The 14,978-nt window shown below is 32.8% G+C and overlaps 2 protein-coding genes across 2 annotated transcripts; one reads left to right on the plus strand and one right to left on the minus strand.

Moving 5' to 3' along the window:
* The first annotated feature begins 5,852 nt into the window (after nucleotides 1-5,852).
* On the plus strand, nucleotides 5,853-7,712 carry LOC105773482 (60S ribosomal protein L37-1). Its single transcript, XM_012595438.2, has 4 exons — nucleotides 5,853-6,021; nucleotides 6,115-6,250; nucleotides 7,341-7,442; nucleotides 7,539-7,712. Exons 1-4 carry the CDS (start codon nucleotides 6,019-6,021, stop codon nucleotides 7,583-7,585), a joined length of 288 nt encoding a protein of 95 aa, XP_012450892.1. The 5' UTR covers nucleotides 5,853-6,018; the 3' UTR covers nucleotides 7,586-7,712.
* Nucleotides 7,713-8,339: 627 nt separating this feature from the next.
* On the minus strand, nucleotides 8,340-11,577 carry LOC105773481 (GTP-binding protein At2g22870). The gene is made up of 4 exons (XM_012595437.2): nucleotides 10,983-11,577; nucleotides 9,947-10,016; nucleotides 9,059-9,221; nucleotides 8,340-8,855 (listed from the first exon to the last, which is right to left on the minus strand). Exons 1-4 carry the CDS (start codon nucleotides 11,464-11,466, stop codon nucleotides 8,637-8,639), a joined length of 936 nt encoding a protein of 311 aa, XP_012450891.1. The 5' UTR covers nucleotides 11,467-11,577; the 3' UTR covers nucleotides 8,340-8,636.
* Between the last annotated feature and the right edge of the window lie 3,401 nt (nucleotides 11,578-14,978).

Consider the following 14,978-nt stretch of genomic DNA (forward strand, 5'->3'; position numbering starts at 1 on the left):
TGGGTCTTATATGAGCTTACGAAGCTCTCATGCTAACCCACGGTCCAAATAGGACCAAATTGTAAAAAATTTAAAACATCATGTTGACGTCATGATGTCAAGGAGTTCTTTGTCACGACGCAATATATCAAGTATGCCTCGTCACATTGATCAAAACTTGGCATTGCGGCATGGCATGACAACTTGGTCTCATCACAACGTGACATACTGTTTTCAAATGGTTAAGTTTTGGTACTTGTTTGCAATCACCTAAAACTTTTCAAACTCATTAGCAGTTATAATTTCAACCAAATCTATATACCTAATGAGTTTCATTATGTCTAAAGTACCATTTATACATATATGCTTTCATCCATTTCAACAATTTCATTCAAGTGCACCAATCAATTTATCCATGTTCATTGAACTAGTTGGCATTTATATACATATATGGACACATTACCAATTAGCCTATTGACATACAACAAAATATGTCTAACCAAAAGTTGCGTCATTCACAATTTCATGTATATAAACATATAACCAAATCAAAATACTAATTCCGACTCAACCTAGGTACATGTCATAAAAACAACAAAGGAAACTATATAAACATTGTTGAGCCTGAGATCTTTGTTTGGATGCTGAAATTGACCGCTTTCTTACTCGTCGCCCTTCGCGAGCGATGGGAGGAAGAAAAACCAACAAACAAATACAAGGATCGAATAGAACTAATACGTGCGATGTTTGCAAGTGTGACAAGTTAGTTGTAATATAATTGTATAACGAGGTACGGAGTACTCTGAGGATCAAACCCAAGAGAGTCGGCGATTGAACAATTTCTACTAACAAGCATGCAAAATAAAGAGTCTAACCAACTTATCACTAAACATTATAGTATGGAAAATCATGTAGTCAAGGATAATTATACTAATCTACGATCTAGTTAACAAGGACTAAAATGTAAAACATGCAAATTTACTAAACTAATAGGTAAATAACAAACGATGGTTGATTGATCTGGATGTGGTTCACCCATTCTTGAATTAGGGATCTAAATTGCTTAAACTCCTAAAATGGTTCCATTTTATCTCTCGGTACCAAATTAGACAAGTTAATCTAGTTTATCTTTCAATCTCACCGGCTAACCCGGGACTAATGAATCGATGTTTTAACAAGATATCCTATCGGTCTCACTTGCCTAAATCTTCCCATAGGGCCATCAATCCTAAGTTTTTAAGTTCATTCAAATTAGTCCAATTTATTACAATTTGGTCCCTTATCCAAAAATCAGCTCACCACATCTCCATCAACCAACCCCCTTAAAAGTTTAGTTACCCATATGAAAAAATAAGCTAACAAACATAAAAGAAGAAATCTTTGCAGCTGTAAAAATAGAACTTGAGAAAAAGATGAAAGTTGGGATTTTTAAGCTATAAAACTTGAAAGAAAAGTAAAGCTGAGCATTCAATGGTGAAATAAATGCTAAGAAATCTAAAAGGTAAAGTCTTTAACAAATTAAACTAAAGGAAACTTAAATACATTAAACTAAAAGATTGAAATGTCATTACAAGCAAAGAAAGGGACTAAAGGTGCAAATAAATCCAAGCTACAAATGTTAACTAACTTAACTAACTACAAGAGTAACAAGAACAAGAAGGAAAATGCAGGAAAAATAAACACTACAGTTATGGAAGATGAAGAAAAATAAGAACCCTAGAAAAGTGCAAAGAAAAACTAAAGAAAACCTAAGAGAAAATATCTTTGTGCCTAATTTTTAACCCTCTTTATGCCAAAAATGCCCTTGAACATGCCTTCAATGATTAGTGCTTTGGTTGGAAAAAGACTACCCTTGACGTCAATTTTTGTCCTCTCATGATATTTGTATCACGATATCCAAGGATAGGATATCGTGATACCATCAACAAACTTGAATTAGGGTGTTCCTTGGGCAGGTGGGTATCGTGAAACCCAAAGTGGATATCGCGATACCATTATGGTGGTCTTTATCTTTGGGGCCTATTAGAGGCATCGTGATTCCAAGGGTAGGATATCGTGATACCCTCTCATTTGGTCTCACTCAATTTTGGCCTCCAACGCGTCCCTACAAACACTCAATCATATTATAGGTCCCCCAATGACACCATTGGCCAATTTGGGTCTCAAAATAAGTAAAAAGAGGCATTTACACTTATTAAATCGAAGACTTAAAAACTACAAAAAACCACGTAAACAATACTACTTTGCTTGAAAACAAGCTCCCCAAATATACCAAGAAAGCCTAATTTGCCATATCAAATTACGACATATCAAAAGTTGGTGCTCGGGACCTCGATATGAACCTAACCTGCGCACGAAAAATAAACCGTGCGCTGAGCGATAAAGCTCAGTGGTATTTTCATGATTCAAGTCAATATAATACAAGTTTCAATCAATTGTAAACATTCAATTTCAAATTCAAATATCAATCAATTCATATTTAATACCATTTCATATACAATTCATGTTAGTTTTCAATCCACATATTATTATGAATATGCCACAAATACACTAATTATGCCAAATTTTCAATCCACATATCATTATGAATATGCCACAAATACACCAATTATGCCAAATGAATCAACTATGTATTACCAATAATAAGCTAGTTGATCATACCATACCAATATCATTAATATTCATATTCTTATTCGATTTAACACATTTAATCAAATCCACATTTCAATTTTGAATCGAATCAATCATTCCTTATCTGACCAGATCGACTTTTAGGCTCGTTAACCAGTTCGCATGGTCTTTTACATGCTATCGATAATCAAACATCATTTATAAATACTTGTAATACAACTTTATAAATTTTAATCATTTTCAAATATTAATTAACCAATTCACAAGTTATATTTCCTACTAACATGACTCGAACTCGAACAGATATACACATATCAACCAGCACACCAATTTGGCACCCAGTTGCTCATCGGAATGTCCGAAGTAAATAGGTTGTGTTCAACGCTCATCAGTATAACTAAAATAAAAGTTGTACCCTGCACTTATTGGAACGTCCAAAGGAAAATGCACTCAGTGCTCATCGACATATAGTCGAAGTAATCCGTACTCAATCTATCTTATGACATGCTAACTATATCTGACTTTGCTCGAACACTTAATAGGGTAACCAATAGTCCAATTTCATTATAAGTTCAATTCACATTCTATCAATCTAAATATATATCATCAATTCATATATCATGTTTCAGCTCAATTTCATACATAATATCATAAATCATAAATTATGCTACTTTTCATTCTATTCATTTTAGTCATTTATCTTGATAATCCATCCAAATCATATCAATTCAAGTAATTAAATATTTTCAACTAACCTCAGTATCAAACCAAGAAAAACATCATGAATATGCAATAAATAGATTGATTTGAATCATAGAAATACAAACCGAAAATTCAAGTTACTCGTCGTCGGCTCTCGCTTTTCCTTTCCCTCTTGACGATCCTGCGTCGTCTTTATCTATAAATAATAATCCAACAATACACAATATCAAATCACATTCAATTACAAAGTCATTCATTTTTTTCAATTTATTCAATTTAGTCCCTAAACCTGAGACAAGCATAACTTTCAATCTAGACCATCAGATTAAAATCTGATTTCACATATATTCGTTAAGGACCTTCTACTTCCTACTCCTATCGAAATTTCATAACAAAATTTCATTTTATTTAATTTGGCCCCCAATGTACGAAACTAACAATTAAGCTTTACAATTTAGTCCTTTTCATATACTAAGCTTAATTTCTAACAATTTAAAACCTAAATCATTCAATTCTCAACAATAGAATCTTATCAAAACTTCACCAATTGATCAAATTGACCATTGGGTTAGCTTAATCACGCTCCTAAGATGAAAAAAATCTATAGAAATCAAAGAAAAATGGCTACGGACTTAAATTAAAGACTAAAAGCTTCAAATACCCTAGCAATGGCGTTCTTCTTCTTTTTCACTTATGGTCGGTTGGAGAAGATGAAGTTATCTCTCCATCCACCAATTCTCATTTTTATACTTAGATTAATGATTAATTAACTTTAACTAATCATGTTTTAGTTTTAATTAATCTTAATTTACTAAATTAATCTATAATCATCATTACCTTCAACCAGAGAATGTTTAAAAATGGTTTATTAACCATTTTGACCATTTTGATAATTGCAATTTAAGTCCCTAAGCCATTTCCTAATTGAAAATCTATAGCAATTGGACTTTTACAATTTACTTCCTTGGCCTCAATTAAACACAATTTTGGCTAAATTTATTATCAAAATTTCTATTCATATGAATATCAACTTTGTAAATATCCCTATTTAATATTTACGGACTCGGTTTGATATTTACAGTCTCGAAACTGTATTTTTCAACATTGCTAGAAATCGGATATTTATAATTCTTCCCCTTTAAGAAATTTCGTCTTTGAAATTTACTTGACAAGAGGTGAGGAGGTCAAATTCAAAGGGTAAAATATATATTAACACATAATACTATAATGTAAATATTAAAAATATATGTTAAATTATGCTTCCAAATTTAATAAAAACATAATTATATAAAATTATTAAATATTAAATAAAAACTTCTATGTAAACATTTTAATATGTATATATATATATATATATATATATATATATATATATATATATAAATGAACTTAAATGAGTTTAGATTAATCATTTATAAAGGTGTTCATGGGCCTAGTTGGACTGAGTTCAAGTTAAGCTTAAGTATAATATTAACTTACTTTGTGCTTATCAAAACCTGACCCAACTCGAAATATGAACCTAAATTATTACCCAAGCCCACTCATATTTATAGGTAGCTAACCCAAGTCCATTTTATACATTTTTTAAAAGGTAAATTATATTATTTTAAATTTAATATTTAATAGATTTATTTTTTTTAATTATAATTTTTTTTATATATAGTCAGCTTAATATTTTTTGATCTTTACATTATAGTATTACTTATTACTATAAAATTAATTTTTATATTTTATAAATTACATAATACATATAAAATTAACCCAATATAATATATTAAAGACTTGGATTAACGAGTTGGTCTGAGTCAAGATTGGGCTCAAACATTTAAGGCCCGAGCCTAACCTTATTTTAAATGAGTTTTTTTTTTTGCTAAACTCATTTTTCGAACCTAGTAATTTTATCCAAATCCTCCTAAATTTTGAATGGACCTTTAGATTTGAGCAAATAACTTGACCTTGAAACCAATCTAATCATTTATAAATAGAAGTGAATTTAAATAATGTTATTACCATACATTAATACAGCCCAACCTTATCCATCAACACTTATAATGGCCAAGTAAACAATCTAACAACAAAAGTTCCAATTATGTCTTAACAAAATTGGTTACTATGTCATAAATTCTTGCACTCTCCGTAAATTAAGAAATTAGCTCATGTAATTTTATTTTTAAGAATTTAGTCTATTTTTTTAGAATTCTAAATTCAAGCTCAACTGCTAATCTTGTTAAAATTATTTTGTTAAGTTTATGTTCATTACAACATTATTTTTTAAGTTACATGACTGCAGAGTGGTTTTTTTTAATTGTGGTTTTTTTAATTTTAAAATGTCACACGAACAAATTTAACAAAAATATTAATAATATTAACAATTGGATTTGATTTTTGAAATCTAAAAAGTAAAAGGACTAAATTTCAAAATTATGAATAGGATAGGAGCTATGGCATATTTTAACCAACAAATTTCTCTCCAAGAGTAATTGGAGAATAAGAATTTGGGTTGAATCATGCAACTACAATCCATTAATTTTTCCTACATAATAATAATAAAAAGCCCAAATCCAACCCTAAAATGGAACCCTAAGAACCCATATTCAGAAAATCAACATATATATTTGTTAGATTCATAAACCTAATTTTCCTCAAAAACTTTTCCCTCAATCCCCGCACAGTTCTAGGGTTTTGTTAGCAGCTGCGACAGAAGAAATGGTATTATAAATTATTATTGTGTATTAATTCTCCCCTTTTTGGTCATTTTAATGAAGGATCTAAAATTCACTCTAAATTTTGAATATTTTTTAGGGAAAAGGAACTGGAAGCTTTGGAAAGCGAAGGAATAAGACCCACACACTTTGCGTTCGATGTGGACGCCGTAGCTTCCATCTCCAGAAGAGCCGTTGCGGTGCTTGTGGCTACCCTGCCAGTCGCATCCGAAAATGTATGTTTTCTTTTGCATATTGAATTGAATCATTTTATATTTTAATAATTTCTGGATTGTAGTTTGTTTAGGTGACCTTAGAGAAGGTTCTTAAAAAAATTGAAGAATTCACAAGAATCGATCATCCCATTAAATTTATGGTTTATCTGTATTCTTGATTTTTATTTTAACAGAATGCAAACTGTTGGCATTTTTCTATATTCATTCTCTCAGGCTTTGGTTGATTAGGTAGAAAGTTGGAAAATTGAAGTAGGAGAAAAAAGGAAGATAAAAAATTCATTGGTGTTATACCTGAACCTGAAAACCAACTTGAACAACTAAAATTCAAATCCAATTTGACCAAAGTCAACAACCGGAACTCGAATTGACCTGAATTTGAAGTGACTAGAACTTAAAATATTCAAACCTGTAATGGCTGGACCACTGGAAACCCAAGCCCATACCCATACCCTGAAATGATCCAAATCTGAAATGACCCGAACTTAAAATTGGCATGGCCTGAAATGAACCAAAAGTTGTAAAACCCGAGTTGACCTGATTCAGAATGATCTGATGACACATTCTGCCCAATTGATAGGTCTAATTGGTGTGCTTGATTGGAAAGATGCAATAATGGTAAGGAAAATTTCTTTTCCATCAATTGCATGAAAGAAAAGAAAATGAAAATTTCAAAGAAAATGCAGTGCTGTTAATATGCACACTTAACTTATATCTCTTATTTTCTCTGTTCTTATCATTTCAAGTTGGAATGATATTTTTTATGCATGGGATGAGAATGGTCACTTTTCATATTTTTTCATCTCATTTTCTGTTCTTATTGAGCACACTTAAAATTGATTCTCCTTGCAGTTTTTCAGTCTAAGACTCACATCCTTTATCTTTCATATCGTGGTTCTAGTATAAGTTTTGGGTAAAAATTACAATGTCAAGCAATCTTTTTATGTAATTGTTGTTGAAGATAGCATCCTGGATTTGTTGCTGATATATTTGTTTCAGTCAATTTTGTTTGCTGAACTATGGAACTTTAATTAATGGTAATTTAAGCTTGGTGGAGTTATTTGTTGAATTGGCTTTGTGTTTCTGGGTTTAGATAACTGGAGTGTGAAGGCTATTAGAAGAAAGACGACTGGGACAGGCCGCATGAGGTACCTCCGTCATGTGCCCCGAAGGTTCAAAACTGGATTTAGAGAAGGTACTTTTGAGTTTCCTGATTGAATCAAACGAAAACGTGTTTGTTGAATAATATATATATAGTGATGTATTATATTATTGTTGAATTTGTTGGCAGGCACTCAAGCAACTCCAAGGAAGAAGGCAGCTGTTGCTGCATCTTAAGTTGGTTTTGGTGTTTTGTTTTTGAGATTTCTGAATTTACACAAACTAGAAGTTTTTATGATTTTTATCATCATTTTGTACTTTTATTATTTCAACCTAATATCCATGAACAGATAGTTGTGTTTTACCATGAATCTTCACGACATTTTGATTTCTCACATTTTTCTCTTGTGAGATAGTGTCATAGTGGTATGTCATCCATGATGTTAAAATTTTGGTTTTTCCACGTTTTGTGTGAGAACGAACCCCATCTAAAGTGTCTTGTTTACTATATGCTGCATTCGAGACAATTCGCAAGAGGCTTTAGTGTTGTTGGAATCAGACGGACCAATTAAATAGAGAGTCGGTTAGTATATCAGTCCAGATAAGAGGTTTAAGCAAAGTGTTTGGAATGGATTGACTCGAGAAATAAAAAAGTGATTGAATTGTTTTTATAATTTATAATTTTTTTCTTAAATTTTGTGAGTTTTAATTAATTATTTAATTATTGGTTGAATCGACTAGTTTAGTTATTGGTTTTATATCAAATGCATGTTTCAGATATTCATATGGATGGCGACAAAAAGGGGCCTGCCGTACTTGCCATTGAGATATTTTTGTGCCTCTTACTGTGACCTCGTTCCAAAATTTGAACATTCGCAATAAAAAATAATGAAAAACCCGTCTTAAAAATATTACATTTATTTTTACAGTAATAAAAATTAAAGATTTATGATTAAAATAAATACAAAATAGGCATTAAAAAAGGTGAGTATTTCATGAAAGTATTTATTTTTTAATATTTTAATATACATTTATAAAACACCCCAACATTTTACTTGAAGTCTCACCCCATCACTGAACTTGATTTTCAAAAGTTATATATCTCCTTATAAGGTCAGGTTAGGTCTGAGTCAGTCTGATAAATTCCAGTTATCTTACCATCCCTAATCAGACACTGATTGTGTATCAGAATGAAAATGTAATCATTGGGATACTTGAAATAAATGGCGTTTGAAAATCAACTACGTTAACAACATACAAAAAGCTTTGACCATGGGTTCTCTTCCCTTCAGTGTTTCAGCCAATAATTTCGAAGTTGAGCCATATGCAACAGTATCTCATCCCGCCCTTGATTTGTAACACTGCTGGTCATTATCCATGGCGGCACTGTCTGGAAGAAACCGCATATCAGCTCCTGAAAGTCCTTCACGTTTTCTTCAGGCCTTTTTCCGCCGTTCTTTTTCTTCTTCCGCTTGTCACATTTGGTAAATATCAGCGTCATTGGGACCTGCATAATCACATTTTAAGGGTTAAGAAGAAAACATATGACATACTTTCACGAAATATCAGCATGCACAGAAAGTCTATACTAAAGATCAACGGGGAGCTTCCCCCCATTTGTCTAGAGAAGACTACATAAGTGACATGTCAAAGCGGGTTGCTCATACCCTCGTGCTCCTTTTTCTTTCTAGTTAGAAAGGATGGCATTACCTGGTTCTGACCAAGCCAACTAGCATATTCCAGGTCGATTTTCTTTGCGGGAATGCTAGCATCTATAAGCAGGAAAACTGATACTAAGGTTGAACGGTTGATAAAATAGTCTTTGGTAAACTTTCCCCAATCCGTTCGAAGTTCCTGCGGTGCAGATGCATAGCTGTTCAAGAAAAAGTGTAACAAAAGCAACAATCAAAATGCAAGTATGCCACTGCCAAAAAGCATACTTTATTTTTTTGTTTATAACGAAAGCTTCATTCAAAGCAAAGAAGAATACAACGATTCAACAAAAAAAAAGTACAAAGTTCACCCCTAACAGAAGAGCACAAAGGCTCACTCCTAATCAGCAAGCCCAAAGGCCGAACAAAGCAAAACACGAACCCTAGGAACCTATGCCAAAGTGGGTCAATGTCAATCCATCTGCATCTCAGGACAACCATAACAGAGGTCAAAAGAGAATTCGGCATACTTATTAGCATCCAGTTCAACAAAAGAAAGGAAGTATCATACTCTTTACCCTAAACCCTAACCCTAATTTTATTAGTACCTTCTGCATCTTAAATAATGTCGGAATCCGGCTGGTTTATCTTAACAAATAAACTTGGAACAGAAAAATAAGATGACATAAAAGATTATATATATCAATCCGTCATGGCTTAAAGTTGGAAAAAGTGATTCAATTAAGCCCTATCCCATATAATTCATGAGAAGAGTACATGGTTTCATTTTTCTCCAGGACAGTGAATAACTTCAATGGATGTAAGTTTCTAACATTCCACCGATAGGAAATTCAGAAAATTATAAAGCTTGTAGGCATGTATCCATTCATACAAGGTGTAAAGAAAGAACAGATTATATAGGAGGCAATTGAAGGTAAAGCAATACCCATATCCAGGCAAATCCACAAGGTACCAACTATCATTGATGCGGAAATGGTTGATGCATTGCGTCTTCCCTGCAAGGAATAAAAGCACTATTGGTAAACATGCATCTACTATAAAACTTTGAATTTAGACAACGAGTTCTACTTTAATGAATTTAAGTCCTAAAACTATGGATCAAATTTTAAATTACTCCTAGACTTTAAATGTTTGAACTGAATGCTCAAACTAAAGTATCATTCCCATGAAGTACATCCATCAGTCCAGCTGTCAATTTTGGTGTTAAATGCCAACTTGAATCTAATGTGGCTCCGGATAAATAAATATTTTAAACACGTGAGATTCAAGCTGATATTTAATGTCAAAACTGATTGCTAGATTGATGGACCTGATCGGAACAATAGAATTTAATTGGAATATTTTGATGTTTAGAACCATATTTTAGGTACGTCCAGTGCAACTCATGAACTAAAAAAAGGTGTAGACCTCTCAATTAGGCGAACCAATCAGGGTTCTAAAAGTTCGAGTTGGTTCGGGCCAGGGTCAAGTTATTTTGAGCTTGGATCATTCGTTTATGATGCTCAAGTGTTTCAAGTGGGGTCATTGCAGGTTCCAATCACATTGAGTTTGGGTTGTTTGATCATGTCATTTCAAAGTTCCAATTGCAACAAGTGTGAATCATTTTAGATTCAGGTTTGTTTTGGATTTGGGCCAGTTTGGGTTCGAGGTTGGCCGGGCTCAGATTGTTGATTTCTTATATCCAAATAAAGTACGATCAAGTTCAAGCTGATCGGTCGAGTTTTCGAATTCAGGTCTGTCTACTTTATCATCCCATTAACAGAGAGGAGTTTAAGAGTATACTTTACTATAATTTCAATCCTTACTAAAGGTGCGAAAAGAAATTGACTGCACAATCTATTGTTTCTAATATCTAACCCAGCTTTAATAAATCGAAATGAACAAAATGCAAATATATCTATCAGTATCACAGCTCTACAATTATCATGAATTTACTTGATAAACCAGCTTAACCAGCTTACCAGGTTTCTTAGAGGTGAGAGCAAGGCGTTTCCTCCTTACGAGTGAATTAAGAAGCGAGGATTTCCCGACATTCGAGCGGCCGACGAGAGCAAACTCCGGCAAGCCATCGGAAGGGCAATCCTCAGTCCTGACACTGCTCTTCACGAACTCAGCTTGAACCACTTGAGCGTCCCTTGCGTACTTACTCAGAACTATGTTCGACCCTTTCAAGATTCTGGTGCTTAAGCTAGAATCATCGCAAGAAACCTGGGTCTCCGGAGGAATAAACAGCTTGTCCAATGAAATCTCGAGTTTGGGTTCGTCGGGGAGTGAGAAATCGGTGATGGGTATGGGTTCGGTCGTGGAAAGAGTGGATTTGGGAGCAGAGAAGAGCGTTGAGGCAGTGGATTTGATGGGTACTTTTGGTTTGGGGAAAAATTTGAAACTTGGCGGCGGATTTTTGAAGACTAAATAATGAAACCTTGGAAGCTGAGTTACAACCATTACTCAAGCTGATGGATTGTTCGTCTTCGTTGAAGTACGCAAAAGCACAAATGCAGCACTGCTAAAATATCTTTGTTGATATTGTTTTGATTCAGAAGGACCCTTTGGTTTAACACTTTCTCCAGCTTATTTATAATTTTGGGCCCAATATCCGGACCAAACCTAAAAATCTACATTATCTATATCTATTTAATTTAGCATAAATTCACCCCTTTGTCAATTTCTATTTTGGTGACCATTTTTATTTAGAATTTACAATTTAATAAATTTCTATTTTAGTCACAATAATTTTTTAAATTTGATCAAGCTGGTCATTCCACCGCTAAACTCATTTGATTCACTATTAAATTCAATTTTTATTTCTTTTTTCATTTTTTTTCTTACTCCCCCATCTTTCATCACCATCACCATATTCAACAACCATTAGCCACTCAACACCACCATCACCATCACCCTCATTATATGTATAGTTTTTCTTAATTAATTAATGCCACTCATTTATCCAAAGCAATTCTTCTTAAGTAGAATTTCCATTATCATATGTTGGAAAAAATAGATCTTTTGAAAACTTTGAGGCATATTCTCGATTAGTAAAGATGGAGATTTGAATCATAAAATTTTGGTTTTATATTTTACTTCATGAGACCTTTACAATGATATATCATATTCTCAAAATAGTTGAGTGATGAATGAGAAATTGATGCTCAAAATAAGCCACTTGTGAATTATGTTGAGAAAAATGGAAAGCTTAATCCCACATTGGTTAGATATCAAGTGTGGAATATGTTTATATATGTGAACCAACTTGCTTGTTATCAAATGACTAAACTAAAGCTCTCCCTTGTGCGTAGGAGGGGCGCAAATCCAAACCTGTTACGATTTTGCTGTATATCCGCACGATGTGAGTGAAGCAAAATGTTTAGACCGGTTGGGCTTTTTATGCCTTTTTTTCCTCAGCAGAGCTTATTTCGATCCAGTTTTTATTTCTTTTTTTATTAAATATATGTATAGTTTTGTTCTCATTCGATCTTGTGATTTAAATAAATATTTTATATTACCGTTTATTTTACTAACGTGTGTGCAAGACCATATTCACTCCAATTTAAAGCCAAATTTGATTTTCCTTTCCGTTTTCACCATTTATGACTCATTTGCTCAATTAGGTCTTGCTAATTTCCCATTTTCCTAAGCTTTTGCTACTTTTAGTGGGATTTAGCTCAAGAATCGCATTTAAAATTTGGGAAAAGAACTAAGTTTTTTAGCTTTATGAAATTCAATGCAATGAAGTGTTTTCACTATTTCAAGGACAAGTTTTGAAGCAAGGGCAAAATATTAGCCTCAGAATTAAAAGAATGAATGAACGAAATCAAAGGAACATTCAAAGGCATTTTTCAAACTGTTTTTGGTGATAGCCGAAGGCAAGACTATTGTTCGTTGATCACTGTAGCCGTGCTACTACCGTGCTCATCTTGTTGTTGTGTCCTAAGAGACAATCGACCAACGTTTCTCCAGCACCAAAGGAGCGGTCGAATCTATCTTAAGGAAACTGTGAAAATAGGCCTCAACTACCAATCCGTTTTTCCTGCCTACGTACGAGTATAATATTTCGATCCAGTCTTTCTTTCTGTTCTTTTTATTATATATATGTATATTTTTGTTCTCGTTCGATCTTGTGATTTAAATAAATATTTTATATTACTGTTTATTTTACTAACGTGTGTGCAAGATCATATTCACTTCAATTTAAAGCCAAATTTGATTTTCCTTTCCATTTTCACCATTTATGACTCATTCCCTCGATTAGGTCTTGTTAATTTCCCATTTTCCTAAGCTTTTGCTACTTTTAGTGGGATTTAACTTAAGAATCATATTTAAAATTTGGTACAAGAATTGAGTTCTTTTAGCTTTATGAAATTCAATGTAATGAAGTGTTTTCACTATTTCAAGGACAAGTTTTGAAGCAAAGGAAAACTATTAGCCTCAGAATTGAAAGAATGAATGAAGGAAATCAAAGGAACATTCAAAGGCATTTTTCAAACTATTTTCGGTGATAGATGAAGGCAAGGCTACTGTTCGTTGATCACTGCAGTCGTGCTACTGTCGTGCTCATCTTGTTGTTGTATCTTGGGAGACAATCGACCAATGTTTCTCCAGCACCAAAGGAGTGACCGAATCTGTCTTAAGGAAACTATGAAAATAGGCCTCAACTATCAGTCTGTTTTTCCTACCTACCTATGAGTATAATATTTCGATCTAGTCTTTATTTCTGTTCTTTATTTTAATTATTATTATTATTATTATTATTATTATATATGTATATTTTTGTTCTCGTTCGATCTTGTGATTTAAATAAATATTTTTTATTATTTTTTATTTTACTAACATGTGTGCAAGATCATATTCACTTAAATTTAAAGCCAAATTTGATTTTCCTTTCTGTTTTCACCATTTATGACTCATTCCCTCAATTAGGTCCTGTTAATTTCCCATTTTTCTAAGCTTTTGCTACTTTTAGTGGGATTTAGCTTAAGAATCACATTTAAAATTTGGAAAAAGAACCAAGTTCTTTTAGCTTTATGAAATTCAATGCAATGAAGTGTTTTCACTATTTCAAGGACAAGTTTTGAAGCAAGGGAAAAATATTAGCCTCAGAATTGAAAGAATGAAGGAACGAAATCTGTTAGAGTTGTGTGACCCAAATTCTAAGAGATTGCTTGCAAGTCAAGTTAAACAAAATATATTTTCTTTCTAGAAGATTTAGTATTTAGTAGTATAATATATTTAACATTTATTAGCATAGTTTATTTGACCTACTAATTTAGCCTATAAATAGGTTCTTTTGCAACCTTAGAAAATACACCAATTAAAGATTATAACTCATAATACATTTAGAGAATTTTGTGTTTACGTTTTGAGGGTTCTTTATTTTCGGGTTTTTTGGGGTTTAGTTTTTATCTCCATCTTTTGTACTTTTCATTCTTTTGCCATTATAGTCAAATTGTCTTTGCCCGTGGTGTTTTTATCTTCTTTGGAGGGGTTTTTCCATGTTAAATTTGTGTGTTAAATTTCTTAATTTATTTTTCTATTTTTTGTTACTTGTTGCTTAATCCGGTCGATCTTAATAAGTGGTATCTGAGCTAGTTCAGTTTTCATAGATTAGCCCGTTTAGAGATGGCAACAACAAGGTTTAAAATTGAGAAGTTCAATGGTGAGACAAATTTCAATCTGTGGCAAGTTCGGATGATGACAATTCTAGTTCAAACCGGATTGAAAAAGGTTATTACCGAGAAAAAGCTTGAGAATCTAAATCAAATAGAATGGGAAGAGCTTGATGAAATGGCCTTGGCTGCAATCCAGTTGTGCCTCGTGAATACGGTATTGTAGGAGGTATTGATAGAGAAGACCTCATCTTCCTTTTAGAGAAGGTTAGAAACTCTTTATGCGACTAAGTTTCTGGCTAATCGTTTAGTGTTGAAACAATGTCTATTTACGTTTCGCATGAACGAAGGTGA

Source organism: Gossypium raimondii, chromosome 6 (assembly GCF_025698545.1).
Source record: "Gossypium raimondii isolate GPD5lz chromosome 6, ASM2569854v1, whole genome shotgun sequence".
NCBI lineage: Eukaryota > Viridiplantae > Streptophyta > Magnoliopsida > Malvales > Malvaceae > Gossypium > Gossypium raimondii.

Excerpts from the sequence above, each read along its gene's own strand:
- LOC105773482 (XM_012595438.2), top strand. Across the intron at positions 6,251-7,340 it reads TGCCAGTCGCATCCGAAAAT|ATAACTGGAGTGTGAAGGCT; the intron begins GTATGTTTTCTT and ends TTCTGGGTTTAG. Across the intron at positions 7,443-7,538 it reads CAAAACTGGATTTAGAGAAG|GCACTCAAGCAACTCCAAGG; the intron begins GTACTTTTGAGT and ends ATTTGTTGGCAG.
- LOC105773481 (XM_012595437.2), bottom strand. The coding sequence starts at position 11,466 with ATGGTTGTAACTCAGCTTCCAAGGTTTCATTATTTAGTCTTCAAAAAT. Across the intron at positions 9,222-9,946 it reads GTGGATTTGCCTGGATATGG|CTATGCATCTGCACCGCAGG; the intron begins GTATTGCTTTAC and ends TTTCTTGAACAG. Across the intron at positions 8,856-9,058 it reads GTTGGCTTGGTCAGAACCAG|GTCCCAATGACGCTGATATT; the intron begins GTAATGCCATCC and ends GTGATTATGCAG.